The 26903-nt window shown below is 35.1% G+C and overlaps 1 protein-coding gene across 1 annotated transcript in view; it reads left to right on the forward strand.

Annotated features, from left to right (window-relative positions):
* Positions 1-26903, forward strand: part of LOC142354174 (synaptotagmin-1-like) — an 81362-nt gene that overhangs the window by 23374 nt on the left and 31085 nt on the right. Inside the window, exon 3 of the mRNA XM_075406434.1 lies at positions 5071-5276. Within this exon, the coding sequence (XP_075262549.1) occupies positions 5071-5276 (206 nt within the window). The remainder of the gene's footprint in view (positions 1-5070; positions 5277-26903) is intronic.

The following is a 26903-nucleotide window of genomic DNA, read 5'->3' on the forward strand; positions in this document are numbered from 1 at the left end:
TGTCCTTGAAACGAAAGCATTCAATATGATGACGAAAATCTCGAATGAGAGCCTTTCCAATCATCCATTTATCAGAAAAAGTCTAGCGACTTCAAAAAAGACAACAAAAACTCTAAGAAAAAACATTAAGAAATCATTAGTAAACTGCAATAAGAAACTGTGGAAGCCATTGAAACCATTAGCGTAATGCTTGAAGTTTTCTATAGATAAAACTTCAGGTCTTTTCGACGCCAATGGTAATCTTCAATACTGTCATAAGGTGACAAAATTTCAAAAACGAGCTCAATTTTGAACAAATATTCAAAAGTCACAAACTTCATGAAAACTCGTGGAATCACAGTCTTAATACAATAGTGAGGCGATAAAACCAGAACTGGATTCGATTAAATTACAAACCCATTGGGCCCTTCATAATTGGAATGGGGCAACAATATCACATAAATCAGTTTAAAAAGCGGGTAACGTTCAAGTTTCTTCGAAAAGAAAAATTTTCAAAGTCTTAAAAGCTAATTGGTGTGCACTCAAAGCATTAGGCAGCTTCTTTTTGTACTCTGTGGGAAGTCAGTTGCGCTTTTAAGTATCGAGACTGAGTTATAGGTCTGAAAAAATGTAGCAAATGCAGGCCAAACGCAAACTCTCGTTCAGTATACGAAAATATACTTACAAATCCATAAAAACCATAATCGCCGATTCCTTAAAACAAAATTAAAAATCAATGGGCTTCATTTAATCGTAGATGGGGTTTGTCATTAACAGGTCCACAATATGAAAAGTTACTTTTCTGCAAATGACACGAACAAGTGAAAGAAAAGTATAGTGAAAAGAAGTTTAATAGAAAAAGAGCTGTTCAATAGAATTCGAACCTTTTAGAATAAAAATTTTCCAATGATACCATAAGTAGCGTTTTTATCGCTTTCTTATTGCTTGTCTGTTAAAAATGATAAAATTTTCCTCATTTTAACTCAAATTTTGATTAAAAATTGAGCAAAAAGAGCCTAAAAGTGAACAAAATTACACTCAAATATCAAATGATCACAAAAATTTTGAAACTCTATAACTCCTCGAAAAAAAAACTTCATAGAAAATTTTTTCAATTCCGGATTTTACGATTGAAAATTTTTCTAACGATACTACTCACGAGTTTCTCCGACGAATATATCGATCAGCCAAAATTGACTGAACAAAAAAAACAATCTCATTTGATTAACAACTGGTTACTGCTTCCATAGAGAACATTTTGGACTTTTTGCAGAAAAGAATTGTTTTGAAGGCAAAAATAGATCGAATAATACGGGCAAAACTCTAATGATTTTTCTAAATCAGAAACTGTTGGTGAAGATAGCTATTAAAAACCAGAAAAATACAAAGTGCACAATTTGAAAGAAAAATTGGCTATGTCCTTGTTTATTTTCAAACAGTAGCATCTAAGCACAATTAGAACATTTGTTTCTGCTTCACAGGCTCTGAAAAACAATTAAGACAAAAACACATTGGAAAAGGAATGCAAGTAGTGGCCCGTAAAACAAAAATTTTTCTCCGAAAACAATGAAAATTGCTTTACCCTAAAAGAATTGTTAAAATTTTCTTGAATGATTTGAGGTAAGTTAATGGAAGAAACAGTAAAATTTAGTAAAAAGAATTAATAGAGCCCTATTTAGCTTTTCAAAACAAGTTTTAGAAGATTATATATCTGCACATATGAGAGAATTCAGCCAATTTCTCTACGAATTGTACTTGGTGCAATCTTTCATTAACAAAAAAACTGTTGCAACAACATTAGCCAAAATTTGTCAGATTAATCATTAAAAAAGTTAACAGGAATAAAACCAATAAGATTATTGTTAAACATTCTACCATACTTAAGGAAAATTTGTCGAAAAAAACAAGTTGAGCATATAGTTATATGCTATACTAAGTGGTTGTCGCAACCCTACGAGACAGGACTAACCATTTCAAATTTGTAAAAGGTCAATCATTGACAATTTTTGACTATATACCATCGAGCGGAACGATCAGTCCCTTCGTAATGCAAAGTTTAAAGCTAATTACTTTTTTGGAAAGGAGGTATTGAAAACGAAACCTGTTCTCAAATGTCTATAAACTAGAAGGAAGTCAATCACTGATCGTTTAATAACAACTTTTGAATACTACTTGTGAAGCAGTTCTCAGACTTACAAAAAAGGTAACTATTTTATTTATATTATATATATATATATATATATATATATATATATATATAATATATATATATATAATATATTATATATATATATATATATATATATATATACTAAGAAAGAGAAACAAAGTTTTCTATGGAAAACAAAACGATGGCTCCCTTGTTTCTTGACCTAAGATCTAACTGTTTTCAGTGAAAAAATGAAGTCTTACTGATCTGCACAGAACTATCTTGTTAAATGTTCCTGTTTATAAAAGCTTTCTTTTTACATCCAAAGGGATTGGTGTGTATTTGTGCGCTGTCATTTGCTTAGAATCAGTTCACACTATTTTCCATTTTTGCTTGTCAATGATTCCAATGTTTCCTGCTAGATTAGTGAATTTAGTCACTCTAAATTCTCAGAGAAAGCTAACGTGCAGGTATGTTTGATGTGTGATTTTATTCACAATACATTTAAAGAGGTGTGAGCGACTGGTTGTTGAAAAAAAAAACAACAAAAACAATTTTTGTTGCATGCCTCATCACTCAATCTCTTAAGTGACCGAGCTTATCTGTTGCTAATAACGCTTAATTTGGCCGAGTTAATTGTTTTGATTGGAAGCTAATGGTTTCTAAGACTTTGTCACAAAATTTTTTCAACACAATTTTTTTTTCGTGTTTGAAAAATTGTATTATTTATTTAAGTTGTCTAGCACCTAAATCTCATAATTACAGGTGTTATCAATTGCTAACGAGACCCAAAAAAATCTATCAAATTTCTTGAGTTAATAGTGTTGGTTTTATTACTTTTAAACCCCCTTCATCATGTTTGGCTTTTTGTCTTACCTGTATTTGTTGCCTTCGTTATGGTCTTGTCGTTCAGTCTCAAAAACAGATATCACTCATTGTTTAAAGGATATTGGTGAGTTTATGAATCTTTCCATCATTTGTTGTTCTTTTTACCCCTTTTTTATCCAGCGGATATGAATATGGTTGTTGTATTTCTTCTGAAGTGTTACTTTTTGCTCTGAACAAAGATTTTCGTATGTAATGTTGTTTTTCTTCTCTGTTTAACGCCACTACTACTCAAAAATATTCTGATTTTTTCCCAAATTTCTGTTTTTTTGGCCTTTTTTGCATTATCTATTTATAATTACCACATAAGTACTGTATTCTGCAACAATTCTTAGGGCGCAGAGTCAAAATATTTTCGACGAATGTTGCTCTTTCTAATTGTCTTCAAAACTTCAAGCTTTGGAAAATAAAATTTTTATTTTGTTTTTAAGATTTTTATTGTTTTCCGGTTTGTTTTTGAGCTTAGAGGATCAAGTTTTTGTTGATGTTAACTGTCATAGTATGATGATGCTGGAAAATTTTCGGGAAAATTAATTAATTGAATTCTTTGCATTGTATTTGAAGGTTTGTCCTGCCATGTTTTCTCTTTTGTTTGTCCTCGGTGCCAAGTTTTGGCAAAATTTTTTTAGAAGGAAAGAATCAAGATTGTTATCTAATTCTGGCAATGTGACTCCGCAGTATGATTTAAGCCGTATAAGGAAACAATTAATTCCCTCACATTTTTTGCTTTCGTATCACTGCTCTATATTAAAATTAGAACTCTTTGATCTGTTTTAAAGCATGAGAAAATAACGATGCTTGTTTATTGAAAGAAAGGGACTGTTGTTTTTTTAAGATAGGCTTGCTTTTATTTACAGAAATAAGGCAAAAACGTTCTTCTACATCATTACTGTATTTGGTTTTAAGATTATTGCAGTGTTAAGATTGTTGCAGTGTACAACAAAAATTGTTCATCTTCTTTGTTCTTTCCATTGTATCACCATTAACTTTAAACCGTAGAAACAGTTTTATGTTCAGTTTTTTTTCTATTTACGGAAAATTTGGTACGTTTGGATTATGTTAAACAAGTGCCAAAGTTATATTTTCCTTTTAGGTATTGTCATTATATTCAATTTTAAGATGGAAACCTACGGTTTGTTCAATTTTTGAACAAAGAGCATATTGTATTGATTACTGATCAATACAATATGCTCTTTGTTCAAAAATTGGCATTTTTAGAGGTGGGTGAGGTATGCATGTTTCGTTTGAAAGGTGAGAAACTGTCGAAATCTTTTTAATCAAATGGCAACAAATGCAAGAAAATTTCCTCATATATAAATAACTTTTTTACAAACTTGAAGAAAGGAAGTTATCAGAAGCTAAACGATATCGCAACTTTTGACTATTCCAAACCTTATTTTTTGCACTGCAGAAGCCAACGATTTCATTCCTTGCCAATCGTAAATTTGTTTCAATTTCACAAACGCTCAGTTGTTAAAAGAAAGTAGCTAACGTTGCAATCACTAATTTAGTTGCCACGAATTTCATCTGGTGACTATTGAGAACTACATAGCTAGTATCAGATATTTGAGTCTGCTATTATGGTGCATTAGATTTTCAAAAGAAACTTATTTTAGTAAATAGTTCTCTAACATAAAATAGTTCTCTAGCTGAATTTTTTCTAATAGTTGTTCATAGAGGAATAATATTTATCATTTTTTGCAAATGGCTGCAGAACGAAAAAACATGCATCCTTAAATATTGGAAATGAGAAACGAACGAAATAACCATTTTTGACCATTATTTATATAACTAAAAAAACTGAAAGCTCTTTCGTTTATTTTACCACATTGATCTTTACCATCTTTTGGTCTGGACATGGACAACTTTGAACGCACGAAAGTTTGGACATAGGCACTTTTTGAAAAAAGAGTTAGTATTTTTTAACGTAGACGAATTCTTATACGTTAAAAAAATACTAACTCCTTTTTCAAAAAGAGTTCATAATTTCCATAAATGGTGCGATGTATTTTTACATCTTCACCAATAATTAACTCATTCCATTTTTTTCTCTGTAGGGATACGAGCAACACCACAAGTGACGTCACAATAGGCGATGAAGAGGGAAACTTGATGAGCCAACAGGGTCCAGCCCTTGTACGAGAGGAGGTGGAGGTGGTGGCCGAAGAGAACCCGATTGGCGGTGCGGGCAAAACACCCCAGCTGGACGTGAGCAAATCGGAGACTGAGGTGAAAAGAAACCCAAACGGATATCAGGACTCAAGTAAGAGACAAATAAAATTGAGAGATTAAAATTTCTTTTCAATTCTTGCTTCACTTTTTATTCGAGCAGATTTCATCATTCCATTTTCCAAAAATTATCATCCGGGTTGAGGTATCACAGGGAAATGATGGCAGAAATCCGGTGAATGGAGGTGGATGCAATTTGCAGATCAAATTCCAGAGCATTTACAACTCATAGTAGAACTATCTTTTCACACTAAAATGCTTCAACTAGCCAACCAATAGGTTAAACTCTAATTCTACTGCCATTTTTAATGGTCATAATACCCGAGTTCAGATGTCAGCGCCCACTCTAAGCATCCCGGGTTGAGGTTTTTGGGTAAATTTTTGTAAGAAATGCGGTGAATGCGGTGAAATTTTGTAAGAAATGCGGTGATTGCGGTGAATGCGGTGAAATAAAATAATTCACCGCATTTCACCGCATTTCTTACAAAACTTCACCGCAAAATTCACCGCATTTCTTACAAAAATTCACCGCAAAATTCACCGCATTTCTTACAAAAAGTTACCGTATCAACTTTTGTGGCAAAATAATGTAAGAAATGCGGTGAACGCGGTGAAAGCGGTGAAATAAAATAATTCACCACATTTCACCGCATTTCTAACAAAAATTCGCCGCATATGATTTCCAAAGTTTACTCAATCTGATTTAATTTCACAAGAAATTCCAAAGCTGTTAGTGAAACTTGGCGCAGTGGACTAAGCAGTGGAAGGCATGCAGGAGGTCAGAGGTTCGATCCAGTGAGGGGTCGAGTCTTTTTTGTAAGAATACTGAAAACGCGGTGAAAACAAATAATTCAACGCGAGTCACCGCATTCACCGCTAAAAGATGTAAGAAATACGCGGTGAAAAATATTTTTTTTTCACCGCATTTCACCGCATTTCTTACGAAAACTCACCGCCAAACCTCGACCCGGGATTATAGAAATCCGCTGAATCCCGGGTTGAGGTGTCACCGCCATTCAACGCAAAATTATGTAAGATATGCGGTTGATGCGGACATTTTTGTAAGATAAGCGGTGAATGCTGTGAAATTACATATAAATCAAGCGGTGAATGCGGTGAAAAAAACTTTATCGTCTAGTAGCGCTGAAATTACATAATTTCACCGCTGAATTTAGCGGTGAAATTACATAAATTCACCGCTTCGAAAATAAGGTCCAAATTATGTAAAATAAGCGGTGAATGCGGTGAAATTACATAAATTCACCGCTCCACTTAGTGGTGAACTTACATAAATTCACCGCTTAGAAAAAATTGTTACAGATGTTTGAGATCAGCAAAGAATGCGGTGACATTAATGGTGAGTGTGAGAGGAATTGTTAGATTTGCCTTCCCACTAAAACTACCCCTTAATCTTACATCTTTTTGACACTTTTTTCTAAGCGGTGAATTTATGTAATTTCATCACTAGAGTAAGCGGTGAACTTACAAAAATTCACCACATTTCACCGCTAAAATTTGTAATTTCACCGCTAAAAATTGCAAATCTTACAAAAATTCACCGCGCATGTTTTGCAGAAAGTAGAGTGAATTCGATTTATATTCAAACAAAAAATAATAGATTTTAGTGATAGATGGCGCAGTGGAAGAAGTGGATGACATGTAGGAGGTGAGAGGTTTGGACCCTTGTAAGGGCGGTGAAATTACATGTTTTAGCGGTGAATTGCGGTGAATTTTTGTAAGATCACCGCTTAGTCTAGCGGTGCACTTACATAATTTCACCGTATTCACCGCATTTCACCGCTAAATTACGTACGAAATTTGCGGTGAAAAAACTAATTTTTCACCGCTTATATTACATATTTTTGCGTTTTTTTCTCGACCCGGGATGTGCTAAAATTATATAAGAAATGAACTGAATGCGCTGAAATGCGCTAAATTTTGCTGAAATGCACTGATTTTTCAAAATTTTCAGCACAAAATTCTTACATAATAATAGGCTGAAATGCGCTGAAACTTTGCAACAAATCCATTCAAGTTTCAGCGGATTTCTCAAATAAACGAAATAGATTTCAACGCTTTATGGCACCAATTCCTGAATTTCGTACCATTTAAATTGGTTTTACATTAACTATTATAGTTTTGTAAGAAATGCGCTGAAAAGCGCTGAAATGCGCCGTAATTAAGTAACAATTTTGCTGATTTTTCGGCGCATTTCTTACACAATCTCAGCGCATTTCTCGCGATATTAATTCTTAATAAAAAAGGCATTAAATGCCAGAATTCAACAATCAATGGCGCAGTGGATTAAGTGATGGGTAAGAAACCATAGAGCAGTGTTAGATTCTCATGCAACTCTATTTTTTTAATTTCCGCGGTTTTCAGCGCATTCCTTGCAAAGTTTCAACTCATTTAACCGCATTATTATGTAAGGTATTTGCGCTTAAGATCTTGATAAACAAGCGCATTTCAGCGTATTCTCACAACGTTCTGGAAAATATCTCCAACCGGGTATGCGAGTAAGAACTAATTCCGAATTTGCATTGTGCTGGACTTTGGCGAACGCAAAGTAAGCCGAAGTAAAAGTAAACAGAAATAAAAGCAAGTCGAAAGTTATGTAATAGTTATGTAATATATCAAAATTAATACATTGTTAACCGTTACAATCAACACTGTGCATAGTGCTTTTGTGCATAATGTACTCCAATGCACCGAAGAAACAAAAATACGTCAATCTTTGAAAAGCTGGTGGGTCGATGGCCATACCTCTTATCCGCTGTAGAATGTAATCCGGAAACCGCAGGCTGGTTAGCGTGACGAAGCCGCGACGCGCGCGAAGCGTGCCCACCGGCCCACCCAGTGCAACTTAAAATACGGTTATCCTAAATTTTTTCGGCTTACTTGGCCACATTTTCAAAATTTGGCTGGCTTGCCTATCGGCTTTCTTGACCGCCACCGTGAACGTTATCCTCACTCAATTATCAATTAGGCGTTTTCTCGTTTCTGGTCTATCTGAGACGATAATATCATCCATTGTGAAGGACAGTGATAATCTCCAGTTAATTTTCTCGAGCACAGATTTTTTTCTCGGGTTTAAGTGAAGCAGCTAAAACTCTTATTATTGCAACTAAAATGAAATTGAAGTGAATACAGTTTGAATTATCGCAAGATAATATTTGCTCTCGCTCTGCCCAAAATTTTACAAAACTGATCCAGATATTGGAAAAAAACAGTCTGTTGATTCCATTTATAAAATTAGAGTTCAATTTTCGTTTTTAGCACGAATGACCATTTATTTCCAAACTGCTATAATCTACTGAAATTATGAACGTTTTACCATTAAACGAAGTAGTTTACCCGTTTAAGTCCAATAAATCAGTTTTGAAGTTTAACTGCATGGGAAGAAAACTCAGAAACATTACCTTACGAATATTAAATGAGATCTTACCGATGAGGCATTGAGGCAAGTAGGAAGTAATGAGTAAGATTTTGTCATGAAATTCAAATTTCAGACATCAATTGAAATTTAAACCTGATCTTCGTTGATATATGTGATAAAAATAACAATTTTTTAATTTTTTGTTCCTTTTAGAATCTTTGAGACCAATTTGAGACAAACGAAAAGATCTTCTCAATTTTTAAATTTCGCCTTTTACCTCTTACCAACATAATTATACAGTTTTCTTTTGTGCAGATTTTTTCTAAAGTTGTTGTTGAATAGTAATCTCTATTGATAAATAAGCTTCTGCTAGGCATCCTGTAAACTTGCTATATTATTTCACATGTTTTATTGTAATTGCTGCGAAAAAAGTGCCAGCTTTACCTATTTGTGTGATTGCTTGCTTGCTCTTCGAATTGATTTTGTTTTTATTAAGCTACTGATGATATTTTTATTCAGGGAAAATTAAAAACATAAAATTTTAAATTGAAAATAACTGCATCACAGAATATGTTGATGGCTGCACGTGAGTTTCTCACGTATAGGTTATATTTTTTCGGACATCTAATCCTTTCAACGATTATAAGGACTTCACAGCTTACGGAAAAAGCTCAATATTTTTTTCTGTCAACTTCTCGGTTAATATACTGTAATCAGCTCTTTTCTAAGTCTTCTCGTAAACAGGTTATGTTGTTTGGTAAAATAACATATTGCCCATTTTTTTAGCTGCTTGTAACTAAAAAGAACAAAAATTTACATAATTAAAAATTGATTGATCTTTATGGAATTAGTGATCTTGTATTATTACTGAAAATTAGCATATGGATGGTTTTCAGCGTCACCTAAAAATTTTCATTTGGCATTGTTTTCTAGCTCTGGACAGGTCTTCATTCGCATTCGTTTTCATTGTGGTTGATCCAATACAAAGAGTTTTTGTATCTTTAATGGAGAATTTGCCATCTAAGATATCTTCTCAAAGATTTTTCAAAGACCTCCGATGAATCTTTTTCAGAGGTTTATTTTTTAGCGAGCATTTAAAAAAAATCTTTATAAAAAAAATTCAATAAATGATCAGACTTTACCGAAACTTATAATGTTTACTTTTGAGCAATTTTTGAAGAGGTTGAAATGATATCAGTTTAAAGGTTATAGGGATTTTAATTGAAAATATTCATATTATGAGAAGTATGATTATGAAGGAGATTGAAAACTTACAATTTTTTTAAGAAATGAGGGTGGTGCACTCAACATTATTTGATGCTAACGGCTGTAGAATAAAAACAGATTGTAATGAAAGTGGGTATATGGACCAAAAAAGATATCGTTTTCTATCAGAACTCTTTTGGCTACAGAGTAGTTTATTGCTGGTTGAGAAAAAAATGTTTCTCCAAGTTTGCATAGGATTTTTCTATTCCCAAATGAAGCGTTTCTTAATTAAACAAATAAAGGTATGGTTTACAACTCAAGTGAGCACAAGAAAAAAACATTTCGATCATACTCATTAATCTGGTAACCAGTTTGACTTTCTTTCATTTGATTCTGATCCTTGCGGACATCAATATGACCACTTGAAATAAATTTGAGTTTTTAGAAATTACAAATCTACAGATATGAGAACTATGAACACTATTATGCCAAAAGCAGACCCAGTACATTTTAAAAAAATCTTTTTTGTATAATTTTGGTTAAAAAACATTCTCTTTGTCTCACTTTCAAATCGTGGAATTGAGTTTTATGACGGCTATTTTATTCTGGACTTAGTGAGTTAGGAGAAAAGATTATTTCATAAAGAGAAGATTGAAACTCGTCTCCACTGTGCTCTACCAGGGCAAAGAAAGATCGTATTTCACATTTCAAAAATTAATTCCTTCCTTTGTTTTTCAGTTCTCTGCTATAATTGAGAGATCCAGGCAACTTAATTGTAACTTTTCATTTATTAAAAATTTTTACTTAGTGTTTCTTACCGTAATTGTAGGAATATAATCGCAGTATCCGAGCTCCTCCAATTAGTTAGAAGTCACAACCAATTACTTTGTTGGCAAACGAGTGGCCAGCAGTTTCATGGGAAGGCTTGTCTGATGAAGTTAGTTTAAATGAAGGATTTTTGATACATTTCTTTATTAGCAGCTTTTACGTGGATATGAAACATTTGTCGTGAAAAAAATATCAGATCAGATTTGTTTATCTAAGTTTGCTAGGAGAAAAATTTGCAGAAAGTTTTCTTATAGTGTCCAGTTTTTTATTGCAATTACTTTTCTTGCTCTTTTTGATAATTTCAGCGACTCTCAAAGTATCAAAGCACTGTTTCTTAACGAGTTGGTTGGAATGCCTTCTCTCCAAATTTCCCCAATCTTTTTGAGATTAGTTTGCTTTATGTTGATAGTAGCTGTTTATTTTGTTCTAATATTGTTCTGCCAAAGAGAGAAAATTTTGAAAAAAATATCGTTTTTATGCTCGCAGTTTCGAGGAGCATAAATAACTATATTTCTAAATGACTTTGATAGATTGAACTTACCTCGTTTGGTATGTTTTTATGGTATTATGGTAAAAATAGCGTGTTAGGTTTTGAAAGGGATGCGTTACCAATATATATTGACATTTTGTTTTGATGTAACCATACTTATTTAGTTTATCAAATAAAATTACAGTTCATATGTTTACTTTTGAGGAAGAAAATCAAAGTACTCAGTAAAATTTACCTGAACGTGATGAAAAAAATGTATTTTTATCTCAAATTTCGTTGAAAATATGCCAAGAGATTTTGGAAAAATTGAAGCAACAGGAATAATCGAAAAAATATAATTGACAAAAACGTTCAAATGAAAAATTTGTTTTGTCAAAAATTTTTTATGCTAATTGCACAACATTAAGAAATATTTTATAACAGTTACTTTTTTGTTATTCGATAACAGTTTAACTTTATTTGAGCCAATAACATGAATCTTTAATTTGGATTTGTTCAACCCAGGGATAGAATTGTTCAAGCTGAATCGTTTTTAGGTTTGGAAGACCGACAACAGTAAAAAGTTGATATTGCCAAAGGTAGTGAGTAGTAATGTCACAGCTTCTTTTTTCAAAATTTTTATTGCCGTAATGTTTTTTGCTGTGAAGTTCTTTTAAACTATTGGTGGTAAAATTGGACGTGTATTGCGGCTGAGCTTAACAACTCAGAAATCAAATTGAATAGCGCTTCAAGGCCATTTCAAGCCTTAAAGCTAGAATAGTGTGACAAGCGAAATTTAATGTTACATTCTATCGAAGCCAAACGGATTTGTTCACTTTGTTCAACATTTATATTTAGCAACTATTATTAGTACACAATCGTCATTCATGAATTCAAACTATAACTCAAACTCGAACTACCTCAACCACCAGCAAAACAATACTACGACTTAACAGTATTGCATCAGATTCTTTGCGATTGGATTGCGAATCAACCTGTTATTGATACAGAATATTCGACAAAACTTCTACATGGTTAACAAATTTCCCATGACATCAAATTTACACTGAAAAAGTGACGTTATGGAAAAATGTTCACATTCTGTCGACATCATTATCTACAACCAATCAACAGTTGAATTTGACATGTAAATCCACGTGACTAGCAGCATAAAAGGAGCTTGAAAAACTACCAAAAATCAGTTGAAATTTGCAATTTTGGTCATATTAAACTGACATACAGTGCGTATTGAAGCACATTTTCTTGAGCGAAACAAGTTTGTTATTCAGCAAAGCTGAGCGATTAGTTATCAGGAGTAATTGTGCAACAAGTAATGCAACGGTATTCTACGGTATAGCGGATAATACAGTTCACAAAAGTTAACTGCAAAAACACAATATCCGGACAGATTTGAAACCGCTGAAACGAACTGGGCGGTGTAAAGTTTTCCTTGACTTTGATAGGAGAGCAGCCGTTACATTTGGTCCGCCGACCCGGACAGTGGAAGGCAAACTGCTGTCCAATCTGATGAAGAGAGCGCCGAAGGCACCCCCCAAAGAGAATCAAACAAATCAACAGCTCAACGCCGGTGAGGCAGAGCGAAAGTTCCGAGTGCACTTCACAATTTACGTTGAAGAACTAACCTCACTTAAAAGGAGCAAGCAAAGCAAAAGGCAATCAGGCAATCCTAACACAATCAGCAGAGAGGAGCTTCAATCAACAGCACAACGGTACGACAAGAAGTTCCAAGATTTATTAGAAGAAGTCAACACCAAAACAGGGATTGGCTACAATATTATTGAAGATTCAGATCGACCCAACAAACTAAAGGTCCTCTATCAACAGACTGTCCACCTCCTAGAAGAAGAAATACCCAAGCAACTGCAGCGTCGAAACAAGCTTGTGCCCTACCAAACAAATTTCGTAGAAGAACATCTGAAAGAAGCAAGGAAGTGCAAAGCAAGTTTGGACTATCATTGGCTTACATATATAAGCAAAGGCACGCAACCAGAAATGAATGCAGAGCAAAGCAACGCAACCCAAGCAGTGAACGACAGCGAGAGCAACAACTACCAAACAGACAACCCAGTTGCTCAAACAGTACAAAATGGAGCAACAGCAAGCGGCCAAGAGACGGAGAATGCTTCGGAAACATCTTCAGCAAAGCAAAGGTGCGAGGAAAGGATGAAGAAATTCGATATCGAATTCGAAACCAAGATGCGACTCGAACAAGCACGGTTTGAGCGAAGGAGGCTAGAGCTGGAAATGCAAATGAAGGAACTGGAAACCAAGCATCAACTGCTGGAGGAAGAGCGTGAGCTAGAGCGCAAAGTGAAGAGAACAGCATTAGAGAACGATGATGCTCGTTCCCGTTCCCAATCAACTGGTGCTCGAGACAAATCACCTTTCAACTGGACCCCCAAGAAAAGAGATGTCTCTGACTGGGCCAGCAGAATCGACAACCTTCTAACACCAGATCGATCAACAGCTCGCTTCGAAGTGACCCCTGAAGTGAACAGGCAAAGTCACTTCTCCCGATATCGCAGTTCACGAGACCGTTCCTCAAGTGTTGAAGACCGGGACGTTTCCCCCAGAGCTGGTCGACTACAACAAAACATTGGGTACGCAGGTAGCAGTAACCTACCAAAGCTGAAGTTGAACAACTTCGACGGAAACCCTCTCGAATGGCCGGAGAGGTCTAGTATGTTCATTGCTACAGTGGATCAACGACCAATACCAGACTCAGAGAAGATGAGCCATCTGAAGACTCTGCTGACAGGCAAAGCAAGGTCAGCAATCTCTGGAATGGGCTATTCTGGACAGTTCTATGGTGCTGCATGGAGCATTCTGGAGAGGAAATTTGGAAGGCCTCATGTGATCATTGATGCACAACTGGAGAGTCTCCGCAAAGCAAGTCAGGTGAAACCTCACGACTCAACAGGTCTGATCTGTTTCTCAGTTATTGTTTCGAACTTTGTGAATGTGCTCAAAGAGTACAAGCAGATTGGCGATCTGCAATCAAGCTCGACACTCAATACGGCAGTAGATAAACTACCCCAAGTTCTCAAAGAGAAGTGGTGGTTCTATGTTGATGATAAAGATGAAGATTGGCCTGATCTGATTATGTTTGAAAAGTGGCTATCTAGGATAGCATTCGTGCACGAAGGGTTTTCAGCTTTCAAGGGAGAGCGAAGAGAAGAAGACCGAAGAAACACAAATAGAGACAAACGGTTCTCGAAAACGTCGAACTTCAGTGCAAGTTCCAACGTGAAAGAAACGAAGCAAACGCAAAGTGATCACTGTCCACTAGCTGATGGCACTCATAAAATATGGAACTGTCCACTATTCTGGAATATGAGTGTGAATGATCGGTACGCAGCAGTGAGAAAGCAACGCTTATGTTACGGATGTCTAGGCAAAGGACATGCAATCAAAGATTGTAAAGTCAATGCGTGCGGCATCAATGGATGCATCAAGAAGCACAACCGATTGCTACACTCAGAAAACCAAATGGACGAGGGCAATCACGCGGTCAACGTAAGCGCAGCAACAATCAACCAGAGTAACGAAGTTACTAGCTTTCTTCAGATAGTTCCTGTCTCAATACAGAGCGGTGGCAACAGACTGAACACATATGCTTTCCTCGATAGTGGATCAACGGTTTCATTCATCGATCAAAGTGTGCAAGAGAAGTTACGGGCCCAAGGCACCGGTGTGACGCTCAACATAGCTGGCATATACGGAACGAAAGATCTGAAGACAGAAAGAGTTCCTCTCAAAATAAAGGGATTACATTCAAAGGTGCATTCAATCGAAGCGTTTGCACACCCGTCAATCTCCTTGGGAAACACAAACTACAACTACAACAAGCTGAAGCAAAGCTTCAACCACTTGAGTGTTTTACCCAACAAAAGCTTCAACTTGATGGAAGTTGGCATCATCCTTGGTCAAGATGCTTATGAGCTACAACGCCAATTGGACTATAAGATAGGAACACGAAGTGAACCTTTCGCCGTTCTAACAGAGCTAGGATGGGTAGTCAGTGGACCCATGACGGGCAAAAGAAGACAAAATGTTTGTCATTTCGCCTTCACTGAAGATGTGAAAGTGGCAGAGAATATCCAAACCTGGTGGGACATAGAAACCTATGCTTCCAAAATCAACGTCGTCAGTCAGTCAAAAAAGGAACTGCAGGCACAAAAGATGCTAGAGAGTACGACAAAGTTCACAGGCGAGCGGTACGAAGTGGGAATGCTGTGGAGTGAACGAGAGCCAAACCTACCGAACAACTACAGCTCTGCCTTGGGTCAGCTTTACTCACTGGAGCGAAGATTCCCAAGAGACCCAAACCTGAAGAATTTGTATCAACAGTCAATAGATACAGATGTAGAAAAAGGATTCGTAAAGATATTGGACGAGTCCGAAGTGAAAGGCACATTCGGGAAAGAATGGTATTTGCCCCACCATCCAGTGCTAAACCCGAACAAGCCTGGCAAAGTAAGACGTGTTTGCAATGCCGCATCAAAGTACAAAGACATATGCCTAAACGATAAGCTACTAGCAGGACCTGATCTGCTACACGGCTTGATTGGAACAATATTCAGATTCCGTGAAGGATCAATAGCCCTAACAGCCGACATCGAATCGATGTTTCTACAAGTGCAAGTTCCCGAACAGGATAGAAGTTGCTTGAGGTTTTTATGGCGTCCAAGAACTAACGAACCTGTTCAGATATACGAAAATCAGCGTCACGTATTTGGAGCTAAGAGTTCTCCAACTTGCGCGAACTATGCTCTCAAGCGAGTGGGACTGGACAACGAAGAAGAGTATCCAATAGCAACCAAGGCAATACAAAACAACTTCTACATGGATGATTTCATCAAATCAGTAGAAACCCCTGAAGAAGCAATTGAAGTCTTCAATCAACTACAACCTCTTCTCTCACGACATGGATTTGGATTGAAGAAGTGGATAAGCAACAACGATGCAATTACCAAAGCAATCCCAGAAGACTTGAAGTCAATCAGCAACACAAAGCAAGTCGAAGTGGAACCCAATACGGAAGGATCCTCGGTGCTAGGACTACAATGGACCGTTACTGATGACAGCCTTCAAGTGTGTAGAGGTACCAACAAGGAAGTGGAAACCCCTATAACCCAGAGGAAGATTCTGTCACTGGTATCTTCAGTATTCGACCCGATCGGATTGTTTGCTCCGTTCAGTGTTCACATGAGACGACTTCTGAAAGGCATCTGGACTAAGAATGGACAACATTGGGACAACGAAAAGGAGCCCAGTGAAGAGGAAGAGTTCCTGAGATGGAAAGAACAGCTTCCAATAGTGGCTGAAACCAGCATCGATAGAAGATACTCCAACAGAGAGAGGGATAAAACCGAACTTCATGTGTTTGCTGACGCATCTGAAGACACGATGTGTGCAGTGGCCTATCTACGTTCACAACCAAAAGAATACTCAGCTGACTTAGCATTTGTTATTGGAAAATGCAGAGTGGCACCGATGAGGCATCTTTCAATACCCCGACTGGAATTGCAAGCGGCAGTCATGGCAGCGAGGTTGAAAGAACAGATAGTCAAGGAACATGAAATGAAGATAAATAGTTGCAGTTTTTGGTCAGCCTCAACTGCCGTATTGCAGTGGATACACAGTTCCCATCGTAAACAACAAGTGTTTGTGGCCAATCGAGTGGCTGAGATACTAGATACAACCGATGTTTCGCAGTGGAAACATGTGAGCGGTATCAACAACTCAGCTGACATTGGCACGAGAGCAATCAACATTGAAGAACTCAAGAGAAGTGAGTGGCTCACTGGGCCGGCCTGGTTGAAACGACCAGAAAGTGAATGGCCAGAGCAAGTGAACCTAATCTTTGCATCAGATGAAGAGAATATACCCTTATCAGCATTCATAATACAGGCTGAAGAGAAGAAAGCTGTTATCCAGTGGGAACGATTCAGTAACTTCAACAGACTAGTAAATACAGTGGCATACGTACAGCGAGCATTGAACAAACACAGACCAGCGACACTCGTGGTCAACATTGAAGAAAGAGAAAAAGCAAAAGCAACAATCTTCAAGGTACTACAGCAAGAACAGTTTGGTGAAGAGATGAAATCTCTCAAAGCTGAAAAGGAAATTCCAAAAGGCAGCAAAATCTTACAATTCTCACCCTTCCTAGATGAAGAAGGACTTATTCGAGCCAAAGGCAGAATAGGCAAGAGCCAATTGGACTTCGATGCGAAGCATCCAATATTGCTACATTGGAAACATCATGCAGTTGAACTATTTTTGCGAAACGAGCACAAGAACAATCAACATGAAGGCACTGAGCATGTAAGAAACATTGTTCAGCAGAAGATGTGGATCCTAGGCATACGAAATGCCTTGCGATCAATCAAGAACAAGTGTGTAACCTGCAGAAAGGGCAGAGCACAAACGATAGCACCAGTAATGGCAGGTCTACCCGAAGAACGGTTAGATGCTTCTACAGCTTTTACAAATGTTGGAGTTGACTACTTTGGCCCTTTCATTGTGAAGATTGGGCGAAGAAATGAAAAACGATGGTGTTGTCTTTTCACATGTCTGACTATGAGAGCGGTGCATATAGAAGTGGTATCCAAGTTGGACACAGATAGTTGTCTCAATGCAATAATGAGATTTATTGCTCGAAGAGGCAAACCGAAGACGATCATCAGCGACAATGGGACAAATTTTGTTGGAGCTGAAAGAGAGTTTGCAGAGTACGTTGCGGCATGGAACAAAGAAGGGATCGAAGAACATCTAATTCAACAAGGGATCAGATGGTAGTTCAACCCCCCGCAGCACCTCACTTTGGAGGAGTATGGGAGCGGTTGGTGAGAAGTTGCAAGAAAGCAATGTATGCAGTGTTGGGGAACAGATCAGTCACCGAGGACGTTCTTTCAACAACGATGTGTATTGTTGAGCAGACGTTGAACGCAAGACCGTTAACTCCAGTCAGTTCAAATGTTAATGACTTAGAAGCATTGACCCCCAATCACTTCTTGCTTGGCAACAAGAACGTTTGCTTACCCTACCTACCATGCGCGGAGGAATTTGTCGATCATCGAAAGCTCTTTCGACAAACTCAAGCCTATGCAAATCTCATATGGGACAGATTTCGTAAAGAATATCTGCCAACTCTGAATAATCGGCAAAAATGGCGATCTACGGCGAACGAAACCCTCAAAGAAGGCGATCTCGTTTGGTTGATCGAAGATAGTGATAAGCGTGGATATTACAACCTAGGTCGAGTTACGGAGACCATCGATGGGTCTGACGGTGTGATTCGATCAGCTATAGTTCGAACGAACGACGGAGTGTACAAGAGACCAGTAGTGAAGCTCGCCCCAGTACTAACTGGAAAAGATGTTTTCGCGATGGAAAACAGGGCCGGCGATATTGCGGCTGAGCTTAAAAACTCAGAAATCAAATTGAATAGCGCTTCAAGGCCATTTCAAGCCTTAAAGCTAGAATAGTGTGACAAGCGAAATTTAATGTTACATTCTATCGAAGCCAAACGGATTTGTTCACTTTGTTCAACATTTATATTTAGCAACTATTTTTAGTACACAATCGTCATTCATGAATTCAAACTATAACTCAAACTCGAACTACCTCAACCACCAGCAAAACAATACTACGACTTAACAGTATTGCATCAGATTCTTTGCGATTGGATTGCGAATCAACCTGTTATTGATACAGAATATTTGACAAAACTTCTACATGGTTAACAAATTTCCCATGACATCAAATTTACACTGAAAAAGTGACGTTATGGAAAAATGTTCACATTCTGTCGACATCATTATCTACAACCAATCAACAGTTGAATTTGACATGTAAATCCACGTGACTAGCAGCATAAAAGGAGCTTGAAAAACTACCAAAAATCAGTTGAAATTTGCAATTTTGGTCATATTAAACTGACATACAGTGCGTATTGAAGCACACTTTCTTGAGCGAAACAAGTTTCTTATTCAGCAAAGCTGAGCGATTAGTTATCAGGAGTAATTGTGCAACAAGTAATGCAACGGTATTCTACGGTATAGCGGATAATACAGTTCACAAAAGTTAACTGCAAAAACACAATATCCGGACAGATTTGAAACCGCTGAAACGAACTGGGCGGTGTAAAGTTTTCCTTGACTTTGATAGGAGAGCAGCCGTTACAACGTGTATCCGTTGAATTAAGTTTAATCATCATTTTTTGGTAAAAATTCAAAAAGGTTTCCGCTGAAAAGCCAAATTTTTAAGAAAACGTAATATTTAGCCCAGTGAATAGTAAACTTTTATTGTGAAACTAAAATTGAAATCGTCAAAAAAACATGTCAAAGTGTGAAGACTTTGATCTTTCCATGGTACCGACTATTCATGCATCGCGATAGGTCATTTTTCGATATGTTTGCATTTAAATTAAATTAATACATCTCGGATGACTCTGTGCGAAGAAAAGAAAATTCCCATATTTGGATTTGATTGCTTACGTGGAGTGTTAATTGTACGCTATTAAAAAATACTAGCCAAAGAAGAGAATTTTTTGTAAAGATAATGCAAAAGTGTCCCGTTTTTTAAAAAATAAATTAATTGTGTTGTTTGTTTTTCATTTTTTTGCAGACACTGAATAGAATAAAAAAACAGCAAATGTTTCTCAAGATAAATATCATTGTTAAACTAGCCATAGCTCGCTCATAGAAACTTTGAACAAATGGAAACAATGGAAATGCTGAATGAATAAAAAAATTATCAAAGTGAAACAGAGTCGTCAAAAAAATTATTAATCATTTGTTTTCAAAAATTATAAGATTCAGGTGTTCGGCTCTTATTTTCAAACCAAAAATGACGCAAAATTATCAAAAATAGGCCAAAAACAGCTAAATTATTCGAAAGGCCCTGTAAGGCTCCAAAGAAGTCTGAAGTTTTTTCCTAAGAAACTAATTTTTTCATTTCTACGAACTGTTGAAATCCATAGGCTGAGTTTTAAAGCAATACCACATGCGCTTGTCTTTAATGCCCTCAAAAAATTCGGAAATTGTCCGGACAAAAAAGTTGGGCTGGCATATAGTTTGAAACATTCAACGAAAAATGTGGGAACCATAGAGGCGTTATATTTTCTAAAAAATTGTTTTGTTTGTTATGGTTGTCTGTCTAATGCAACAGAAAAAAGAACTTAGCAAGAGTTGCAAGAAGTTAAATTTATATCTCATTATCTATTTAGCAAGACCGCTCATTCAAGTCTGTGCTTAGCACAAAATGCTCCAATATGCCACACAAGGTTGCAAAAACATTTTTTAAAATTTGTCAGAAAAACCATTATGGTTATCTGAAAGCAACTTATATGCAATGGAAAAAATTATTTGCACTTTTTCAAAATATTTCAACCAAAAAATAAGCCACTTCTTTTCGGCAGACGAAAACGAAAATTCTTCGACGCATTCTAGAAAGATAAGGGTATTACTCTTTGAAACAGATAGACACAGGAAAAGCGTACAAACCAACAAACAAACACACACACACACCCACACAGATACACACATCACATTTTACACAAAAACGCCAACACCAAAATAAAAATTTTTACAATTTTGTATTTGGCGATAGGTTAATACTCAAGTTTGTCATTGTTCATTTAAGTCTGCTGTCTTTTTTTAAAAAAAATCTACGCGCTGATATTCCGAAACAAGGGTATCTATAAATTTAATTTTAACACTAAACTTGTAACTGCCAAAACTTTTTGAAATTTTTCGAAAAATTTCGTCAATTTCGATATTTCATGAGTGTAATTGGAAAAAAATCGTTTACAATCTCACAGACGTGCTGTCTTATAAAACACATGCAGATGCGCTGCAATTTAAAATTAGAAAATTTCAATTTGGGATATAGTTATGCTCGCACTTTGTAACAAAAATTAAGCAATTTTTTTCAATTTTCTTGTTTCATGTTTTTGAACTCTGCCTATACTTTATTTAACATTCATAGGAATCAACACTCTCAAACTAGCTCTCTATTTCTCTATTTCTATTAAACGCAGACACCAAAGATTTCACAGAAATGCACACAGGAACGTTTACGCACACAAACCCGTATACACATACACAAACACAAATACAAATCAAGACCTAAAAAAAAACAATTATAAAATTTCATTTTGACATCTGATTTGAGTCAATGTTCATCAACGATCGTCTAAGTTATGATTCCTTCTCGAAGCAAAATAGTATGGACTTCCTGAGGCAGTTTTATTGGTAGTGGTGAAAATGACATAAAAATTTTAATTGAACTTTTGGGAGCTTTTGGAAAAATTTTGTTAATTTTGATGTTTAATGAGCATATTGGTACAACTACTTCTTTCAAAATCTTGTAGACGTTTTACCAGATAAAGAAGAAACCACAGACTATTCCCCTATGACATATTTTAAGCCACAACTTGTAGCCAAAATCAAGTTGTTTTTCTAATTTCGTAGGATTTCTGACAGTTTTTGTTCTCTGCCTCCATTTGTGTCTAACAGTTAAATGAACGGTTTCTCGGACACTTACTCTCTTTTTCTTTGTATATGTTACACTCACATCCAACGCATTTCAAACACACGAACACACACACACATAAGTACACCCAGACAAGGACGCACACACACATACTCACACAAACACAAACATCGTCACCAGAAAGAGGAGCTTTATTAATAATTCTTCTGTGACATCTGTGTTATAGCGAAGTCTGGTTACAATGCAGTTTGGTCTAGATTGGTTGTTTTTGGAAGTTTACGTCTAAACTTCTTGAGGTAATTTTATCGTTAAACGTGAAATTGACAATGATGTTTGAAACAAAACTTTTGTAAATGTTCGGATTATTTTGATGTTTTAATGTTTCACGAGCATAATCGACCAAGACTTTTTTTCTTTTTTTTCTGCGAACAGATGAGTCTGTTGCAAGCTAGATTTTTTAATACAAATTTTGATGTTGATATTAGCGGTGTTATACTTAAAACCGCACTTTGTAGCAACTACTAACATTTTTTCTAATACTTTAAAATTTGCGACAGATTTTGCACTCAAAAAAGTTTAAAGCTGTTCCTAAAGATTGTCACCTAATAACCCTAAGAAACATTGGTTGTCGGTTATACTTAGGAAATGGCCCTTTCACTGTTTTAAGTAAGAGTTGTTTGAAAGAAATTTTAACATTATTTGTTAACTGAATTGAAAAGAAAATTTCTTATTCCTCTTTCAAAAGAAAAACTGTTAGACATATCAGGAGTTCCACACTTGAACGTTTTTTGACTTTTTAATATACTTAACACCTAAAAACCCGAAAAGATCAATTCGAAGAGCAACTTCAAAACAACGGAAATTAAAATATAAGATTCTTATAATCTTCAGAAAAAATATGTATTACATTTGTAAAAAAAATTTTCAACCTGGCGATTTAAAACAAAATTCTCTTCTAACTCTCAAAATCCTCTGTTATTCATTTTTCTGGAGGACATTAGTGCGAACGATCTGCTTTGCAATATAAAGAATACAAGTCAAAAAATAAGAAAAGATTTCGATCTTTACTTTTCGGTTACGTTTATGATTCATTTGATGCCCATTCCATGAAATTAGACTTTTACGTCTCTTATTTTTTGAGAATATTTCAATGGTTAGCTTTCTGTGAGAAAGAAGAATTTTTTGCTTAAAACAGTTCTGGAAATTTGAACAGAATACAATTTTCCTGCCTTGTTTCTCATTTTCGAAGTTGATTTTTGAAAAAAGCAAATATTTAATTGCCTTGGATTTTTAAATAGTATTTTGATGAAAACAATTTTCTTACTTCATTTTATAACCAGCAGAATACATACAGACCGTTAAAAAGGTTTCTTAAATTAAATTTTGAGAAAAAAATAAACTAATTGTTTTTTTGATGGAAACTTTCGTAAAGTAGTTTTTAATATTGTTAATTTTTAGTCTTGAAATTTTAACGGCGGTCTGTGTCCGCACCCCCCCCCCCCCCGATTGAAAAGTGCTTTTTTTCCTGTTCAATTTTTCCTTCAAATTTTAGAGAGTGACCCTTTTTCAAAATTTTGGTAATTTTTCTATATAAATCAAAAATACATCGTGAGGGCTACAATATGGTGGCTTTCTTTTTTATCTCTACTGTGCTTAAACAAAAAGTGAAAATTTGACTCAAAAAAGAGCCAGCCCCATATATATCTCCATTTTTGAAAAAATGTTGGAACAACAAGATCATGACGAGAAGTTCCAAGGGTTCCAGGTCATCTAATTCCTGATCAGGAATCTTAAGTTTCACCCAGAGACAAAGACTCTTGCAAGTCCTTCAAAATTTTGATTCACTGAGTGTGAGCCTCCTTTCTTCATTTGATAACTCTCTTCTTAATTGTTTTTTGCCCTGGTGCTTAAAAGATTTGTTAATGATATCTTGGAAATTAGCTGAAAATTTAATCTCCAGTTAATTGCTAAAATTTAATAGGTGACATTTGACATTTCAGTCCAAATTGAGTTACTTTTTTAGCTCTTTGCCTCATTATTTATATATCACTTATAAAAATAAGAACCGTTTTTTGATGCTTCTATATTATTTTCATATCCTTTTTCCCTCATTTTCTGAACTATTTTTCCTTTAAAGTACTGAACTGCTATTCATATCGGTTGAGAGTTTTTTTTGTACTACTAATTGAAAGCCTACTTCAGTTTTATGAAGCAATACAAAGAATTAAGTAGTATTTTTAATGAGAAAAGGTGCAATTATGAACCAAAAACAAATAATTTGTTGTTATAAGAGGGGTATGACGTTGGTTTCCTTAATTAAGAAAGCGATTTTGCTTCCGTTTCAATTTTTTGTTCATTTTGATTCCATTTATTGTTCACCCTCCTGTTTTCATGGTAATAATGCGTGTTCTAGTTATGTCTTAAGAGAACCCTTACAAAAGTGAGTAGTTATGACATAATCTAGTTACGAGGGGGTAAAGACAAAAGCCCAGTTTGGCGCCGTGGTCATTAACAAAAAGCTTTCCCTGTGACATTTTGAGTTTTTATTAGCTTGTTGGGAAAGATTCATTATTTGTTCAGCCCGGCCCCCCTTTTTCCCATAGCTACGTGTCTCTGTGTTGTATTTAACCCATTCATACCTCTCTAGCAGTCGCGGGTTTCTTTCATTAGCCAATCCCCATTATCTATCTATCTCCATTTTATAATTTGTTCATTTTCTCTTTTTGCGTCAGAGCTTGAACAAATATTTCATCAATACTTTTATGAATAACCAGCAGGGTGACGTCTTAATTGTCCGAAAACGACCTTCAATTTAAAGCTTTATTTTTAGCATTTTAGCTTTACTATTCACAAATCCGCTTATAACAAAATTGAGACAAAAAATTGCTTTTTCAAGAAAATTTACAATTCTGTGTCAGAATTTTTTTCTTTTTTACTATTACTTTTTATTACTTTTACTATTTCTTATTCTAATAACACCGTATTCGTAATTAAAAGGTTGTCATATTTGGCTGTTTCCAATTTAAATAACAACCTCAACTCAAACCGATGTTAAAACCCATGTTATAAAGATGAAATTGTCTTTTTTTGAGAAATCAATTCTTTCTGTACTGATAACAGCTCAAATTTTTGTAGCTTTTTTATTCGTCTTAGAAATCTATTATACTTATTGAACGGTTTGGCCATCATTACTACCTCTAGTTATGGTAAGAGGGGGAATGGTAGAAACAGGAAAGAGAAGAAACTAGAGGAAGAGAAATATTAAAAATAATGAAGAAAACAAACTAAAGTAACAAACAAACAAACAAACAAATAAACACATCAGCAACCAATCGGTTGTTTTCACTGCAGTATTTTTTGTTATTTGTTGCTTTATTTTTGTTTATTTGATTCCCAAAAAAAACAAAGAAGCTATTTTAAATGTCATAGTTAATACCAACATTTACCTAGACTTAGTAATTTGTCCGCCTTTAACCACAAACTGAAGATCTATTTTAACCGTGCAATTTGTTATTACCAATATTAACTTCTTCATAACTAAGTCTTCCCCGGAAAATTATTAAAATAAAGGAATATTTAGTGCAATTTTACATTTAGATATTACTCAATGTTGAACTAGATTGAAGCAGGTAGTAGACATCGTTGCTAGACAGAAGCCTCCCCGTTTTTATCAACAATTGGGAAAAATTTTGATAAAAATTAGTCTAAATTTTGTTCCTTATCTTCATTTTTACCCGCTTGGGAAATAAATGAGATATTTTTGGGTTTAGTATTTCGATTCAATTTTTGATGGCCATTAGCTTTAGATTTCCGTTTCTTCTTCATTTAATCTCAAATGGTTAAATTCAATCTATTCTATGCTATTTGAGCCCATAAATGGATTTTTTGATCGACTTCATTTTATTGTCAATCGAATATTGGTGTCAATTGTCATCCTAATGTCAAAAAGTCTTATTTTATAACAAAAAGCAATCAATTGTTTTCTATTTTTGCTCTATCTATTTTATGCTTTGAATGCTCATTTTTTGAAATACTACGACAATTTTGATACTACAATAATTTAACCGTTTTTCGCCTGTCACTTTCTTTTTACTTGAAAATGACGAAACTAATTTAAAAGCACCACGCTCTTAGAGAATTCATCTTCAAAAAAGCATTTTTAGTTTTGTCTAACTTGCGCTAGAGAAATCGAGGACGACTTGCAAATATATAAAAATCAATTTAAGTTTTATTTCAGATAAAGCCAAAATTAAGTAAAAATTTGCATTTCTAGTCCTGCACTTGGTAAATTTCATTAATTTTCGAGAAGTAGGGTAGAAATTTTACTTTTCAATAAGTGTCTGATAAAAAAGTTTTAAACACCAAAATTTATTACAAAAAAAATTTACTGAATTAGAGAATCTGTATAATCAGAGAAGGAAGTTTTATCCGAACATACAAAAATCACAAACACACTCCAACAGAAAAAAATTTTCTCGTCCAACTTTTGAATAATTTGTCTCGTATAGAATTTTTGAATCTATTTTCATACAATCAATAGTTTTCTAATTCACAATAATCGAACCAATGCTCCTTTCGTTTATATTTCAATGTGGGAGGTAACAGGATATCACAATATACAGTACGTTGTCAGCATGGGAGAAGAAACATTTGTCCAAAAATTTATAGATTTAAAGCTCTTTTGTCAAATGGCCACACACACAAACACACATACACACACACACACACACACACACATATATATATATATATATATATATATATATATATATATATATAAAGCAAATTTTCTCTTTGAGCTGAAGCATATAGACAGCAATTGTCATTTAATGTTTTTGAAGATGTTAAGTCCGTTGGAAACCTGTAAAACATAAAAAATGCGCTCCATTAATTGTTTACTAGAAAAATGGTATTCATTCCAAGGCTTTCTCGATTAAATTTTTTTTAGTAGAAAAAGAAACTGAAATACTTTTCTCATTAGAAAATTTTTGTAATTAAGTTGTCCGCTTATGACCACAACAATTCACAAATAATGTTTTTCTCAAGATTTGAACAAATGTAAGAAAAGATCATTTTTCAATTCTGTATTGCAATGAAAAGCAAAAATTTTTTTGATATTGCTTTCTTTGACTTCTCCATTAAGCCCGTAGATTAATGGTCATATAACTTGTAGCCCCATTCCCAAACCTCAACTATTCATAATTGTTATTTATGCTTTCGATGGCGGTATAATAGGAAAGATTTGATTTATTTTTCAC

Source organism: Convolutriloba macropyga, chromosome 15 (genome assembly GCF_964194025.1).
Source record: "Convolutriloba macropyga chromosome 15, txConMacr16.3, whole genome shotgun sequence".
Lineage (NCBI taxonomy): Eukaryota > Metazoa > Xenacoelomorpha > Acoela > Convolutidae > Convolutriloba > Convolutriloba macropyga.